Source organism: Talpa occidentalis, unplaced genomic scaffold (assembly GCF_014898055.3).
Source record: "Talpa occidentalis isolate TD23 unplaced genomic scaffold, MPIMG_talOcc4v2.1 talOcc4.15, whole genome shotgun sequence".
In the NCBI taxonomy this organism is placed as follows: Eukaryota; Metazoa; Chordata; class Mammalia; order Eulipotyphla; family Talpidae; genus Talpa; species Talpa occidentalis.
Genome location: NW_023601543.1, coordinates 62,729,173 through 62,746,777, shown reverse-complemented (window position 1 = coordinate 62,746,777; position 17,605 = coordinate 62,729,173). Strand labels below are relative to the sequence as shown.

The 17,605-nt window shown below is 38.3% G+C and overlaps 1 protein-coding gene across 6 annotated transcripts in view; it reads right to left on the bottom strand.

Moving 5' to 3' along the window:
• The window catches only part of CASK (calcium/calmodulin dependent serine protein kinase), a 392,726-nt gene that overhangs the window by 11,385 nt on the left and 363,736 nt on the right, over positions 1-17,605 (bottom strand). For all 6 annotated transcript variants that reach the window (XM_037512504.1, XM_054695766.1, XM_054695765.1 and 3 more), the window contains 4 exons: positions 11,710-11,825; positions 3,572-3,652; positions 3,387-3,467; positions 406-608 (listed from right to left, as the gene is read on the bottom strand). In XM_037512504.1, coding sequence (XP_037368401.1) covers positions 406-608; positions 3,387-3,467; positions 3,572-3,652; positions 11,710-11,825 — 481 coding nt within the window. The remainder of the gene's footprint in view (positions 1-405; positions 609-3,386; positions 3,468-3,571; positions 3,653-11,709; positions 11,826-17,605) is intronic.

Genomic DNA, 17,605 nt, shown 5'->3' with positions numbered 1-17,605 from the left:
TGATTAACATAAGATGCTGGCAGAGGCTCTGACAGTCCAGCGTGAACTGTACTGAGAGAGGAAAGGTGGCTGTTGTGATAACAAAGTGCCAGTCTCATCCTGAGGTCAGATTATGGTAGGATTTACAGCGGGCACAGACCCAATCAGGTACTTTATCAAGCCTTTGAATATAATAAATCTCATAAGAGAATGATCTCTGGTTAATTACAGCATGTGCACTGAGTTCAATCATAAGTCAATTTGCATTCTAGACCGTTAACCCAGTATGCCTTCACTACTGACACTCTCTTTTAATTTATTAAATTGTTATGTGACTCCGTGCCATTCTGATGGCATTTCTGTGCTCAGAACCTGAGCTTAGCATGCAGGCAGGACGATGGGGCCTGGCGGGTGGCAGCGCATTACCTGAGGTTCCACATCCAGTATTGCGATCAGTCCCTGCTCATGGATCTTCCGGATGGTCTCCAGTTTTGTCCCATACATTGCATCCTCGTGGCTGCCATACTCCAAGTACTCATTATTAGAGATGTCTTGCATCATTTGGTCATGGGATACAAAGTAATAATTCTTTCCATTTTCTTCATCTTTCTTTGGAGGTCTGGTTGTATCTGTAAAGTCACATGTCAAAAGAGGTTTTAAAAGCTGAGCTTATGACCTTACACTCCAATGGATCTTTCCAAACCTAATCTCTATTTAAAAGCTTGATATTCTTTAGTATATGTCCCATGCCCTGTTTCCAATCCCAGTAGCTTTGTAGAATTAAATTTCAGATATCATTTTTATCTGTGTGACATCAGACCCCACAGCGAGTTAGCTGTTTGGTTTGATGATTCTTTCAGTGTTTAGATGAGATGTATTTCATCCCTACAGGAGAAAGATACTAAATGATTCAATATTAACATAACTCATTGCATGTCTTAATGCAGTTAGGTCTTAAGCAGAAGGAAGAAAGAATTTAAAAAATGAAAAACCACACCTGGCTATTTACATTTAAATACAGATTAAATAAAATTAAAATTTCAGTTCCTCAGTTTCACTAGTCATAGTTCAAGGGCTCAGTAGGTACTGGACCAGACAACCCAGATATTAAAAGTTGTCATCAGAGAAAGTTTTATTGGCAAGGGCTGGTTTATAGCATCTTGCAAAAGGACAATGTTAGAATATAGCAAAAGGCACACCATATTGAAAACACAATGACCTTAGCCAGACATGGCCATAATAGTTCAGGAAGACCTAAACCAGGAGTTGGTAAGCTACCGTCAAAGGACCAAATACAGCCTGCTGTCTAATTTTGTAAAAAATAGTTTTATTGGGACACAGCCAGGCCCATTTGTCTACTCATGTGGTCTATGGCTGCTTTCATGCTACAATGGCAGAACTGAGTGGCTGTGACAGAGACCCTATGGTCTTCAAAGTCTCAGGTGTTTACTGTCTTATAGACAAGATGTGCTGATTCTCGACCTAAGTGAGTGTGTACTAAAATACCTGCCAAAAAGCCCTAGTTCTGTGGACACTAACAGGGAGGGCCAATATTCTGCAAAACATACTTTAGGAAATCTTTTTTTAGGCAAGTCAGGAACTTTGCTTTTAATCTTCCCCCATTTATTTTCTTTTTCTTTCTTCCTTCCCCCTGGCTTTTTCATTCTTTTCTTTCCCTCTTTCTTTTGATATTCTTCCTTCCTTTCAATTTCCTTCTTCCTCCCTTGCTTCTCTTTTCACAAGCAAGGGCAAATTTATGCTATTCTTTGAATTTCCCCTCTCCAACTAGACGATTAGAATTACCAAGTGCCTGTGGATAGCAAAGTGTGAATTTAAACAAGAGGAAACCTTTCTCTAGGCACATCAAAAGCTGGAGAAGGGGCAAATTATTTTGATGCTGTTCTATTTTTCAATCATTTCATTAGTTGAACACATGTTATATAAGCATGTAGGGTCAAATAATTCAGAGAGCAGCATGAGTGAAGTCTGTAACAGCATATTTTAAAACCATTCTAGTTCATTGGCCTTTTAGTAACAGGGAAGTTCAAGTGTTACATGATCAGGAAAAAACCGTCAGCTAAACTTACTGTACTCGTGATCTAGACATAAGGAGAATTAAAAATACATATTTCTAAGTGTTTTACTAGAAAGCCCCAGTGGCATCAATTGAAATGAGATTTCATGAATTTCCTTTTTTGGTATAAATCAGACAGATTTGGGGATGAGGGTGGTCTTATGAAGCTTTACAGCTCTCCGGCCCATAAAGAAAACAGTACGTGTGTTAACATGGCTTCAGGAGGCGTTGAAAGGTCTTGCTGGGTAGAGCCATTGTTCACATTTTCTCCTGTTGCTCCTAAAACTCAACTTCCTTTAGCTCTTCCCACCTTGAACAAAACTCTGTTGAAAGCTTTGGGGTACAAATTTTAAACTTTGGAATAATCATCATAGTAAAATGATAGGTAGGATGGCTACTAATTTATCCAGTATCTACTGAGTATTTCATATGATCTCAAATCCCCTCTACAACTCTGGAATTACTTCATTTTACAGTTGAGGAAATGAAGATGAGAAGAGGTTAAGAAAAAGGGTACAGAATATAAGGCAATAAAAATATCACAGATTTAAAATTCTTTTTGATAAATAACTGATAGTACATTGGTATTTAAATATGATAAAAGTCAACAATTAGGTATTTATTATTGAAAACATTGTCATATCAAAGAAAATATTGTCCTATCAAATACTGTGTCATACCCAATCGATAAAACCAATTTTTAAAAGAATAACTCATCTGGGGAATATTTATAACATACTGTTGAAATAATTAGATTACAACAGAATGAAGGAACCCAATTTTGTTAAAGAAAATACCCAACAAATATGTGCACACACAACATATGTTTACACAAAAAAAAGCTTGGAAGGTGGGTCCCCCTGGTGGTGTAAGGGGTTGAACACAGCACTTTGAAGTGGTCCACAGCCTCTGCAGCACGAGTTCGATCCCCAGCCGGCCAGGGAGCTACCCATATGGCGCAGCAGACCTCTCCTGTCTCGCCCACTGCTCCCCTCAACAGTGTATTTTGGTAGATCTGCCTGTTCTGTTCCCCACTCTGTCTCTGGTGAATCCTCTCACCCCCCACTCCTTTGGCCTCTACCCCAGTTCTTGTATGCATAAATAAATAAATCTTTAAAAAAAAAAGAAGCCTGGAAGGGTATACAACAAAACGTTTATAGAGCTATTATTGGGGGGGGGGGAAGGTAGGATTATTTGCCTATTTTCTTTTTTGATTTCCCAAATTTGCTACAAAGAACAGTTACTACTTATGTAATCAGAAAAACTGTAGATTACAATATTTAAAAAGTACTAGAAAAATATACTTAAAAAGAGTGAGATATTCATTGCTTACGTGGAATAGGGTACGCAAACCGATCTGGGTGCTTTGTGATGAGGGTGTTTTTTATGTGTCTTCTGCCAACACCATGTGCACCTATGTCATTTTTTGAAAAGAAAGTTAAAGACACAGCTGTAAATAATACTCGCAAAATGTTTTGAAGATGAGAATAAGAAAGCCATTTATACAATCAAACTTACCTAATAAGACTAGTGTTTTCCTTTTGAATGCTGGCAGTTTTACTACTTCTTCATATGTAACAAGATCTAATTGATCAAACACTAAAATGTAAAGATTTAGAAGAAAGGTAAATATATGGAAGGAATATTTTATATATGTAGATTACAATTTTGCTGGTAAAACTAAACTTATAGTAAAACCACATCTTACAAAAATATGGATCCAACTTATATAGCTTCATGTAATTTAAGTCATATAACTTTTACATATAACATGTAAATTAAGTCATATAACCTCTAAGGAGAAAACTTAATTTTTAAGCCCATGAAAATGCACTTTAGAACCAGGAACATAGAAAGATTATGTTTAGCACATGCATAAAAGTATACAATTCTAAAAAGATCTGCATATTTTTCATGCAGTATCCAACAAATCATATGAATTCATTTGAAACCACATGCTGTTCATAATTTTGCAATTCTAAGAAATCAGCAATACTAAAAAGAAAAACTCTACAGACAGTGATCAACATGAATATAGCATGAATGCAACTAAAGTTCACCAAGAGAGAGGCCAGCTAGATTATTTCAGAGATGGATGAGGGATGCATGAGAAGCTGGTCTTTTTTTAACAGAGCTGCTAAAGGTAGCATGCTAGATTCTTTCAAAGTCAAGTTCTGTCACTATGATTTCACATTTTGAAATAAGCACCTCGCAAGTTTTATTGTAACCCAGCTATCCATTTGATGGAAAGTTTTGGGGATAAAAGTAGGAGAACATGCTTCTTGGGGGTCCAAACTTTGTCAGTCTGTGTGCAATAACTCAGGATGGACAGATGGGAAGTGGCATGAAGCTGAGTCTAAACTTGGAAACCTTTGCAAAAGGGGAGTTCTCTAATCATTACAGACTGAGGAAAAAATACTTTAAAATATATATACTTTGGGAAACCTGCCTCTTGACAAAACTATTACAAAAAGTTTCTTGAGTGGATGATCATTCTTGTTGAAGTTCAAGGTGGTCCAATTCTTACATACATTTGAAAACTCTTGCAAGAAAGCTAACATCATACATACGTTTCCTGTATTTTTTTTTTTTTGGCGTGGTAATACCCAAATACCAGGTATACACTGAAATTTATTTTTAAGAGAATATTGAATATGCTCTGGATTTTAGCGGGGTTGAAATAAAATGAATGAAATTGATTCCATGGTATAATAAAGGAATCTGGTATACTTCAGTCAATTATTAAGAGAAGCCTCTGGAAAACAAGATAGTGAAATGCTTTTGAGTATCAGCTCAGTCCTTAACATTTATGATCTTCCCAGTAGCAAAGAACCTCAAAATGCAAAATAGGATACCTTGGAATGTAACAGATCAAAAACAAACAAACAAACAAACAAACAAACAAAAAGAATCATTCTCAAAATGTAAAAAAAAAAGCAATATGTTAAAATAAGGGTTAGTGCATGTTAATGGGTATTTGTGCATTTGTTTTCTTTTGATAATTTGATCCCATAAAGGTTGACTAAAAGTTTTCAAAGTAAACTATCTTGCAACAGCCAAAAGCCCAGAAATGTTTTCTGTGTTTAGAATGGCAGACTCACAAAATCAAGATGAACAAGAGGTTCTCTGTGAGGCAGAGCTAGTTAGTCATGCTGTGGTGTAATGGAGTGATGAGGGTTGCAAGAATAAAAGCAGGAGTGCTATGGCATTGGTTTTTATTTCTATTGCCTTTTTATTTCCATGAAGGAAAACCTGCTTATGAAAGAGGTGCATCAACAAGCTGATAAATTTTAATATATATAAAACTAATCAAACATCTCACAAAAAAAGCAAGATGATGATGAACAAGCTTTCTGAATGATATACACAACCCTCTCCCACTACAGTGCCTTAACTCTAATCCTACTGAATTAAGACTTTTCATTTTTTAAAAACATGTAAGAATGAGTTAGATATCAACAACCATCACAAACAAATGAACAGATATGTTACACATCAATGTGTTAACCACATATGAGTAGCATGAAGAGGTTACTCTGGTCTAAATGAAATCACCACATGGTCATAGGATTGAGAAATAATAAAAAAGGTATCTTAAAGTAAGACATAAAAAGAATATGAGGAGACTACTTAAAGACTGAACTTTTTAAGGTTTTAAGTTGTTTGTTGATTAAAAAAAAAGGACTCAATGAAAGGAAACAGTCGAAACCAAGAGGCATAGTCACTTAACAGGTTACTTACATGCACAGAAGCCATTGGGAGTAAGACAGCATGAAAAATGTACAGGGGTCATTGAAATATGGCTTTTAATATATTAGTAAAATAAAAGTATAATATGCACAAAAGAAATTTTACCATGCAATATTCTAAACACAAGGCAAATAAATCACATAAGAAACAAACTCATTTCAATAAAATTTCAACAATATATCCTTATACAAAAGCCAGTGGATTTTATATGCTAGCATATGCATAGAAATTTCATCTGGGAATAGTTACAAGAAGTCTCTTTTTTATAGACTGTAGGTATGGTAGCTTTTTCCTTTACATTTGATACCTTCCTGTATTTGAAATTTCTAATTAAGTGTACCTATTACTTTTTTTTTAATGGCAAAAGGGCAGTGCAATTATAGGTCACTTTTGTTGTCTTTAGAGTTCTCTGTATTATAGAAAAAAGTAATAGCTTTTTAAAGTCAACAATACTAATTTGTGGCATTAACATAACTTAAACACACTTATGAATGGTATTACAGAAATTGTCTATGTTCATATGTATGTATGCCAATAGGGTTTCTCAGGATATTTAAATGCAACTGCTTAGGTTAACTTGATCTTAAAATGCCTGTGAGGTCCTAGGGTGGAGGAATCTCAATGCCTCAAGAATACATAGTTCTTCTAGCAGCATTGCATCAAAATATGTGGCTAAAAACCTTTTGTGCATTGTGGAAAATATATTTACTGTAAACACTATACAAACCATAATCAAATCTATTCCCAAGGCTTCAGAAACAATGTCTGGCATAGCTTGCTCATGTTATTGTGATTGACTGGTACGCTACTCAATATTTCATACTTTTAAGTATTTACATAACTACTTTCCAGTTGAATCATTTCCATTAGTAAACAAAACTTTAGCACGGATACCTTGTATCAGCTACAAATATATTCAAATACTATAAAACCTCCAATTAGAAAAAACATCATACTCTAGTACTGCAGTGGTCAGGCACCTAATGAGTTTGAAAGAAGTAGGCTAAGTAAAAGAATGGAATGGTGAGGATGATGGACCATAGAGGACGTGTGTCCATCTAAAAGGAACATTGCCAGCCCAGAGTTGCTAGGGAGAAAGTGGTCTCGTGTTACCACATTCTCTGTTCTTTCAAGGAAAGCTAGAAACCTATTATGTTAAATACCTTATTTTCAAATGTGACAACTGATTAAATTATTTTAAACACTTTGTATGTATGGGGGATTGTTTATGGGTCATAGTCAGCTGATTGCCATCCTATAATATGAGATGCAGGAGGCAATGCGGTTTGAATAGAATTCTGCTTGACCTAGACATGTGGAATTTCTGTTGACAAAAATAGAAATAAGTAATTCTGCTGTGATCATTCCCATCAGTTCTAGATATCAAAAGTTCCCATTCCTCACTTTTACTCTAAATATAACAACTTCAAAGTTTGATGATAAAATTGGGATCTTGGGCCTCCCTGGTCTTGCAGAGGTTGAGTGCTGGGCTGCGAAGCTGCCCTCAACTCTGCAGTGCCGGCTGCCGGCGAGGGTCCCACATGGCGCACAGACCTCTCCTGCCGCGCCCGCTGCTCCCCTCAGCAGTGTACTTTGTCAGTCTGCCTGTTCTGCTCCCCGCTCTGGCTCTGGTGAATTCTCTCACCCTCCCGTGCTTCTGACTGCACCCAGTGCTTGTATAAATAAATAAATAAATCTTTAAAAAAATAAAATTTGGATCTTGCCATCATCTATCTATCTACCTATACATACATACATACATACATACATACATACATACATATATATGCTGAATTCTCAAAGATATGACATAGGAAAAAAAATGTGATCCTTATTTTAGTTTACTTATATTTAGTTTACTTACTATAGGATGATCCTCTATTGTATTTTGCAATGAACTTCTGAAAAGGCCAGAAAAATCTTTAGAAATATAGTTTGATGTGGCCCATGAGCCCATTTGGCTAGTCCCTGGTATTAAAGAATATATTTCAAAGTTCTGAAAGCATCTGCCTTACCAGTGTAGTATTTATTTCTCTTTTAGAGTAATTCTTTATATAGGCAATGCTGCATATGAGAATGAGTGTTCATCATAGCTAAAAGGAGAATGGCTGATGAAATACTTCTCTTTCTGACAATTTCATCTCTTGAAAAATAAATATACGCACTAAGCAAATGGTTCTTCTGGATTTTATAATGAACATAATGGAGGAGTTGGTTGGTGAAGGGGAAGAAATCTGAAGAGATGGTGACAGAAAGGCCTTGACAAGCAGTACATTTAAGAAAATCCAGGAAAAAGGCTGGGCATCTCCTGATCAGGAAAACTAATTAGAGTTGATGAGTGATGACCTTGTGGGGGAAGGCACCCTAAGAGTGACATTCTGAGTAGACAATCACAGAAAAGCCTAAATACAAGTTCTACAAAGAAACTTGAAGGGTGTCCCTGGTGGCCTAGGGGTTAAGTCTCAGCTCTATCACTGCTATGGCCTGAGTTCCATCCCCAGCAAGGGAGCTAAGCCACCTCAGGCACCTCTCCTGTCTTGCCCACTGCTCCTCTTAGCAGTGTATTTCAGTAGATTCGCCTGTTCTGCTCCCCACACTGTCTCTAAATCCTCTCATCCCAGCTCCCCTGCACCTCTGGCCTACACCCCATTTCTTCTACACAAAAATAAAAAAGAAAATAAAAAAGAAAGAAACTTGGGCCTCCCCTGGTGGAGCAGGTGGTTGAGTGCAGCGCTGTGAAGCTGTATGCAGCCTCTGCAGCGCAGGTTCAATTCCTGGCCAGCCGGCTAGGGTCCCACATGGTGCGGCAGACTTTCCTGTTGCTCCCGCTGCTCCCCTCAGCAGTGTATTTCGTCAGTCTGCCTGTTCTTTTCCCCACTCTGTCTCTGGTGAATCCTCTCACCCTCCCACGCATCTGGCCTGTACCCCTCTCTTCCATCCCTAAGAGGTTCTTGCCTTCTATGTCAAGGATGATACTCCCTAAACTTGATAGGCAATGCTGCACAGAGCTGAAGTTTGTGATAAGGGATAGTAAAATAGTACTTGGCTTCCAATTGGTTGGTGGTGGATGGTGACTGGACATTTGGCTGTGGGAGTGGGGTGATATATACAGTTGCTGAGGTGAGAAACTGTGCACCTGAAATCCATGCAGTGTTGTAAACTAATGTTACCTCAATAAAGAGTACTTGGCTTCACAAAATAATACCCATTTGTCATGCCCAGTGATCAAAGAATTTGAAAAGATACCCGATTGAATAACCTGATTCCCTTGTTTTGAGGCCAATAGGAACCATGCGATTTGTCCAAGTTACAGTCAGATGGGCTAATTCCTGGCCTATTTCTAGTCGCCTGTTAAACTTAACAGGTATATTTGTGAACTACTGTGCACCACCTGTGATGAATCAGAGAGAAAATGAACAATGGAAGATCAGTGATGCCCCATAGGTAAAAATATGGAAAAAGTACTGTCAACTCTCTGAACAGTTTTTAAAATCTGTTCTATGGGAATAGCAATGTCTACTCCGGCATTCCCAAGGTCATATGACCAGGTAAGTTAGGTTAAGTCTAGATTAACACCTACCTAGATCTAGTGAGTCCTAAACCAATTGTCTTAACCATAAAATTTTGTTGTTTCCAATATTAATGTTAGAGTGTAATGTTTAATTAGCCTTACGAAACTGTGAAGTTCATATTTATTTCTGAATAAATTAGTTTTGCTTGCCCAAAAAAAGGGGAGGATGAAATTCATTGATTGCCAGATAAGATGCTGATTCTTTGACAAAATTCTTAAGTGAATGATTCAACTGATATCTTTGTCGGAGAGATTCTAATTTTTTTCAATCAATTGGCTTATTTTTCATCAGAGCTGAATTAAAGAATATTGGCAGTTTGACTACTCTTGTCTACATGCTCTCCATTGGCAGACTATAAAGCTAATGATGAAATTATCAGTCACTTCTTTTTTTTAGGTTTAAATTAATTTCTATTCCTTCTCTCTATATATATAATTTAAAATTATTGTAAAAATTATAAGGTGATCTACCTATCCATCTATCTATCCATCTACCCATGTTAACACATCTTATGAGTCTGTTAGAAGGTGATGGAAATAAAAGTGACTTATGGAGAACTTGGCAATAACCACTGACATTTCGTGTTGAACAACATTCTGTGATACTACAGTGAATTTCTTCAAATATTAACTGCTTGAGCATTTAAAATTAATAGTCGCTAAAATATATTTAAGTAATCTGCTTTAAATATTTCTTCCTTTTATAAAATAAAAAAGTGCCATTAATCAGACTGGCGCTCTGTAGTTGTATATAATCAGTAAAGATAGTTACATTTTATTGGAAATAAAAATGTGGTACACTGCAGCTAACGAGAAAGGAAAGACTTTTAACCCATGTGTCTACTCACATTCATTCCACATTATACAGTATTTCAAAATGTTTATACTTTTTTTACTATACTATATTTATTTGTATTATGAGCTTACATTATCTGTTTACAAGCTGCATCTTCTGTCATATACCAGTATTTTCTTACATGATACAAAACACTGTAGATGTTATATGTACTACTATACTAGACATCAAAAATGAAAAGATAATGGGAAAAATAAATTTATATTTACAGGCATCACAATTTATGTTTTGATAACAAAGCAGCAGTAATATGATTGCTTCAGACAGCCTAAACTATACACTAATGAATGAATCATTGGTAAAATTTTTGCAGCATACAGTATTACAGCCCTATTCATACAATTCATGATATACCTGACATTTTTTTCAGTATTTCTATGCTACATTTGTGTTTTTCAAATTATCACAAAACAAAATGTTTATACTTTTAACTCTGATTAAAAGATGGTCAATTCAGATTTTCGAAATAAATTTTTCGAGTGAATGCTAATAACACATATTGTACTATGGAAAAAATGCATTTCATATGTGTTAAGCAAAGACTGTCAAATTGGGTATGCATGATTACATTCACTTCATTCTCTCTCTCTTTTTTTTTGGCTACATATTTGCTTTTTGAAATTATTTCTGAAACCTTGGGAATTTTCTTGTGCCAACGTGGGGGCTTTCAATTCCTTAGAAAAGTTCTTTATAAAAGAAGTGATATATTAAGCAGCTCTTGAAAAGAAATAAATCCCACTTTGCATATCACTATTTTCTTTAAGTTACACATTGAAAAAAGAATGATCTGGGAGTTCTGAGAATTCTACTGCAATGACAGATCATTCTTTTTTTGGTATTTACTTCAGTTTTTAGCAAAACGAGCAAATACTTTGATTTAAATTGACTGCAAGCTTCCGTATAGACAAACATACTATGAATTGAAGACCAAGATAATAGTCTTGGTCTTTTGGGAGCCAGGGAATTCTGGGAGGAAGAAGTAGCTCCAGAAACCAACCAAGCCAAGTTAGTATTCAATGTTATTTGTGCTCTTTCAACAATCCCCAAACTACAGCTTTCTATTAAGAACACACATTTACCTTAGAAATGTGTCACAGGAGCATGTGGGAGGACGGGAGAGGAGCCAGGAGCCAGAGTATTTGCCCAAGACCAATCTCAGCAAGGAGACAAGAATCCTAGAGACTGAGCAAAATCCCAAACTCTCTTTTTTCAGGAAAGAACTTAATGTACTGGATTCTTTTAGTTACAGAGAATACTATTTTCAAATAGTATTTTCCTCTTATAAAGGATAGTTGCAAGATCTGGCAAATAAACAGCATAATAATCGAAAGGGGTTTCTTAAAGCTTTTGCAAGCTGATGCAGCTCCCATATGGTAAAATTTTTGGATAGAGAACTCTGAAGAATAAATTGAGACATTACATCTATTTTGCCCTTTGAGATGGTTAACCCGCTTTGGTAACTGTTGTATTTTTCCCTACCTGCATTGTGCTTTGCCAAATATTTATCTTTGTACTGCTTCTTTTTCTTGCCAAACCAAGTACAGCTGGCCTGCTGCTCCTGTTTGGTCTTCTCCATGGCAATGCAAGCTACTCGCCTAGCACACAAAGAAAGAAACAACAAAAGTATAGTTTTATGTTGATTAAAGAGAAGAAACATTCATTTGAAGAGTTTATATGAACCCACTTCCCACAAACTTCAAATCAGTCGGATAAAGGTTGTTCATTGTCTTTCATGACAATTTCTTAGAAAAGTTTTAAAAATATAGGCTTATAATAAAATGACATTGTATTCTCTGAGCATACATGATCTGATAAAACAGCTGAGAAACTTAAACATATAGTCATGACATATCGTGGAAGGAACATGGGATTTTGAGTTGAGATGGGCCTGGTTTGAATCCTCACTCCTAAGCTTTCTTTAATCGACTTAGTGTTAGGTGTTTTCCTAGGAAACTTACATGTAATAACTCATTTAGTCTTTCTAACAACACGTGGAATTGTGCCACCACTTTACAGATGAGAGGGGCATTGAGGATTAAAGTTAAGCAATTTGCCTCAAGTCACACTGCTAATAAGGAGAGTGAAGAGAGTCTGGCACCGGAGCCCATGCTCTTAGCCACTGCATTCTATTGGCAAGTTCCCTAACTTCTCCATGCTTCTTGGATTGCTGCTGTAAAGGATTAGAACAAAAAAATGCAAATAATGTCCCTTGCACAGTGCAAAGCACACAGCAGATGTCTCATAAAGGATACTATTACTATATGGTAATTCTAGCCGAAAAGAGAAAAAGTATACTATGATGAAATCCACAGAATTATAATCAGAAAATTCAAATTTTGTTCCACTGGATTATAATATTCAGCCTTGGCAACACATACACAACTGCTGTAAAAAGTTGCTCTCTTAGTTTTAGTCTAAGCAAATACTTGCCTTACAGGATATTACCATAGAATGTTTTGCTTACTTAATGATTTTCTTGTGGGCCAGCCAGGGGGTCCCTGAGTGACTGACATATAAGGAATCCAAAATCACTATCAGAATGCCATTCAATGTTATTGAAAACAAGTGATTTTTCAAGGAAGTTGTAATGGCTTATATTGCCAGCAACAGTTTTATGAGTAACTATTGTTCTACTTCCTCGCCAAATCTTGGTATTAATCAGCTTTATTTTAGCTATAATGGTGGGCAAGTGATAGAATAACAATATGTTTTTAGTGTGCATCTCACTGATTACTGTGAGCACCTTTTTATATGTCTACATGGCTAGTTGTCAACTTGGCCCCTTTCCTGTCCAGTTGTCTTTTTCTCATTGATTTGCAGGAATTTTTTTATATGGTCTGGATATTAGACCTATTAGTAATATGTCTTGCAGATATCTTCTTCCACTTTGTCACTTGCCCTTTTACTCTTCTTATGATAACTTTTGATGAACCTAACTTCTCAGTTCTAATTTAGTCAAATTTATAAGCATTGTTTTTTTATGGTAAGAACTATCAATATTTCATCAGTTCTTGTAACAGGGTGGTCCCCTGGGAAAGGAGAGATTGCAGGTTCCCTGTCCCACCCAAGAAAGGAATGGAGCAGAGCAGGGAGGAGGAGAAGTTGCAGAAGAGACCAGAGGAAAGAAAGATGGTAGAGAGCAATAAGGAGACCTGGAGGAGGCACTTGGAGCAGAGAGATGTGAAGAAGCTGCATTTGTTTCTTGGCCTTGGACCAGCGACTTGGGGACATGGAAGGAGAAACCTGAACCAGATGTGTGTGGGAGACCGCGGGGGAGGTTAACAATGGCAGCGTTTATCTTGATTTGGTTTTGCTTTTTCCTTCCAGACTTGTCTGGCCCCTTCTCCCCCTTTCCTATGGGTCCACACCAGAAAGTGCCTTAGACTTGTGGCAAGCTTTTGGGCCTCAGTGGCTGTGATTCGGGCCAACCCCGTTTGGCTGGGCATTTACCCATGGGGGTGAGTAACTTAGGGTGCTTGATTTGGAAACTATATTCCCCTTTTCTTCTCTTTATTGGGCATTAATTGCATTCCAGTTCCTGTCCATTAAAGGTCTTAAGCACTAGAGTATGTTTTGTGTTGATGCAGTAGATGGCAGAACCTATTTAGAGCAGGCAGGTTTGGGGGGTCTGGGATGCCTCTGCCTGGTAACATTTTGACATAGGTATAGCCAAGAAACCATCACTACAATCAAGAAAAATAAATTTTCATCACCACAGGAATCTCCTTATGCTCCTCTGTAATCTCTTCCTCACTCTCCCATCCCCAGACAGCCACTATCACTATAGATTTGTTTTGCATTTTCAGGAATTACATATAAATGGAATCACATAGTATAGTCTTTTTGCCTGACTACTTCCATGCAGCATAATGACTTTGGTTTCATCCATTTTATTGTGTATCAATAGTTTATTCCTCTTTATTGCTTCAATAGCATCCCATTGTATGGATATGCAATAATTCCTATGCCAGGGAGCTAACCCACCCACATGACACAGCAGACCCCTCCTATCTTGCCTGCTGCTCCCCTTAGCAGTGATTTTCAGTAGATCCACCTATCCTGTTCCCCACCCTGTCTCTGGAGAAACCTCTCACCCCTACCGCCACACCTCTGACCTACACTCCAGTTCTTGTATGCATAAAAATAACAATAAATCTTTGAAAAAACAAACAAAAACCTCTCTCCTAATTCCAATATATGAAGTGGGCTTGGGCTTGTTTCTGCTGTCTATCATTTTGCTCGGGTTTTATTCTGTCAGGTCTTGCTATTTTCCTTGTATATCTGGTTTATTCTGACTTGCTGGTTACTGCCCTTGAATTTTTTTAAAAGATTTATTTATTGATGCATACAAGAGCTGGGGTACAGGCCAGAGGTGTGGGGGGTGAGAGGATCCACCAGAGACAGAGTGGGGAACAGAACAGGCAGATTGACCGAAGTACACTGCTGAGGGGAGCAGTGGGAAAGTCAGGAGAGGTCTGCGGCCCCATGTGGGTTGTTCCCGGGCTGGCTGGGAATAGAACTAGTACTGCAGTGGCTGCAGACTGCTTCATAGGTTGTGTCTTAATCCTTGCACCACCAGAGGGGCCACAAATTTTTTTATTTTGTGGGAGGTAGGAGGAACTCCAGGATGAGGCTTAGTAAAAGAGTATTATTCTTCAGAGACTTCTTTTTTGCTTATACCAGATATCTGGAACTATTAGTAAAAAGGAATCCTCAAATCAAATGTCTGGCTGGAGACTCATTGGCTGCCCCAGGCTATGTTCATCTGCATGCAAATATATTCAAGGTGGGTCAGAGGCCACAGTTTTTTCAGTAGGAGACTTGCTTTCCCTTTACTCTTATCTTTTGCTTTGCTTAGTAACAAGGGAGCCTTCTGTACAGTCCCTTGGTGTTGGAGTAAGGGCATACTTACCTGTTTGTTCTTAACCTGAGCTTATGGTACAGTCTTAACAATGTGGGGAGGGGTTTCTAACCGACAATCCTACTTGTATTGATTTAGGTCTTAACCTTGGTCCTCTGGCATAGAAGTGTTCAGTAACAGAAATGTTCTGGCAAAAAGGACCAATTTGGCACTGCAATATTTTCTTTATCACACTTATGAATGATTTCCATAGAAAAATTGATCACTGAGTTCCCCAAAACCTTTTTCACAATGAAGAGCCTTGAAAATGCAGTACTTCTTGGGCCTCCTTGCTGGTGCAAAGGGTTAAGTGCAGCACTGTGAAGCTATCCACAGCCTCTGCAGTATGAGTTTGATTCCCGGCCGGCCAGGGAGCTACCCACATGGTGCAGCAGACCTCTCCTGTCTCACCCGCAGCTCCCCTCAGCAGTGTGTTTCAGTCAATCTGCCTGTTCTGTTTCTCACTCTGTCTCTGGTGAATCCTCTCACCACCTGCACCCCAGTTCTTGTATGCATAAATAAAAAATCTTTAAAAAAATCCTCTTACTGAAAAAAATAAGAAGTACTGCATTTTTAAAAAAGATTTATTAATTTATGCATACAAGAACTGGGTTACAGGCCAGAGGTGTGTGTGTGTGGGGATTCGCCAGAGACAGAGTGGGGAATAGAACAGGCAGATAGGCTGAAACACACTGCTGAGAGGAGCAGCGGGCGAGACAGGAGAGGTCTGCTGGGCCATGTGGGTCAGCTCCCTGACTGGGGATCGAACTCGTGCTGCAGTGGCTGCGGATAGCTTCATAGGTTGCATCTTAAGCCCTTGCGCCACCAGGGAGGCCCTTCAGTAGGAGAATTTAAGTAAATAACCTAATTCACCATTACAGGAAACAAGAAGCAGATCTGCTTTTTCCATTGTCATTTCACAGGATTCCTCCAGAGGACTGAGTTCTAGGTATCAGTGAAACACTATGTAGATGATTTGAGTAGAGAGAAGAGGCTGGGAATCTACATAATTGTTTTCAATAAATGCTCATATTCAAGAACAAAATTCAAACACATTTTGTATGATGTAAATATCAGTAACAATATAATGACATCATCATCACAAACAATTTAGAAATCACTTTCCTCCTACTTATGTTTAACCCATTTTGTGACAATGAAAGACAATGCCAGACAGGAGACGGCTACTTCCTCTATCTGGGCCTACATTTCCGCATGTAAAATGATGGCATCTGAGGTCCTTATTAGCTGTAACATTCTAAATTCAAGAATGTTCTGGGCCTCCCCTGGTGGCGCAGTGGTTGAGTGCTGGGCTGCGAAGCTGCCTGCAGCCTCTGCAGCGCCGCTTCGATCCCCGGCCCCCGGCAAAGGTCCCACATGGCGCGCAGACCCCTCCTGCCACGCCTGCTGCTCCCCTCAGCAGTGTACTTCGTCAGTCTGCCTGTTCTGCTCTCCGCTCTGGCTCTGGTGAATTCTTTCACCCTCCAGCGCGCTTCTGACTACCCAGTGCTTGTATAAATAAATACAGCTTTATTTTTCTTTAAGATTTATTTATTTATTTATACAAGCACTGGGTATAGTCAGAAGCGCGGGAGGGTGAGAGAATTCACCAGAGCCAGAGCGGGGAACACAGCAGGCAGAAGGACCGAAGTACACTGCTGAGGGGAGCAGCGGGCGGCAGGAGAGGTCTGTGCGCCATGTGGGACCCTCGCCGGTGGCTGGGGATCGAACCAGCGCTGCAGAGGCTGCGGGCAGCTTTGCAGCCCAGCGCTCAACTGCTGCGCCACCAGGGAGGCCCATAAATAAATCTTATAAAAAAAAAGAATGTTTTTGGGAAATATGGGATAGATGAAAGAGGAAATCACGTGAGAGATTAGTTGAAAAATCCCTTTATCTTGTGAGGAAAATGGGTGAAAAAATCAGCTATAAATGTCCATGGACTCAATATCTTTGGTCTTTTAGCTAGGTTTAAGTATTTTGAGATGAACTCTCAACAATACCTAATAGCTATTTATTTGTCAAATGAAACAAAACTCAAAAATAAGGTTATCTCTTTTGCAGTAGACTTCTGATGTATTACCAAAGTATTGACAAAGGTAAAACCATCAACATTTTTCAAAAAATAGTTCTACTAAAGCAAATTGTAACAATAATGGCAGAAATAGATTTTACCAAAATATTTACTAATCGTGATTCTTAAAGTGTCTAAAGGTTGACTGATTTTTAACCTCTTTTCACAACATAAACTTTTTTTTTTTTTTTGGTGGGACCCTCGCCATTGGCCAGGGAACCAACCAGTGCTGCAGAGGCTGTGGGCAGCAGCCCAGCACTCAACCGCTGCGCCACCAGGGGAGGCCCACAACATAAACTTTCTAACAGAATGCATTTTAAAGAACTGGCAAGGTAAGGAACAGGGCTTCTGATTGCTTTTGCTCCTAACAGTGAAACACATTTTATCTTCAACTATGCTGAGTG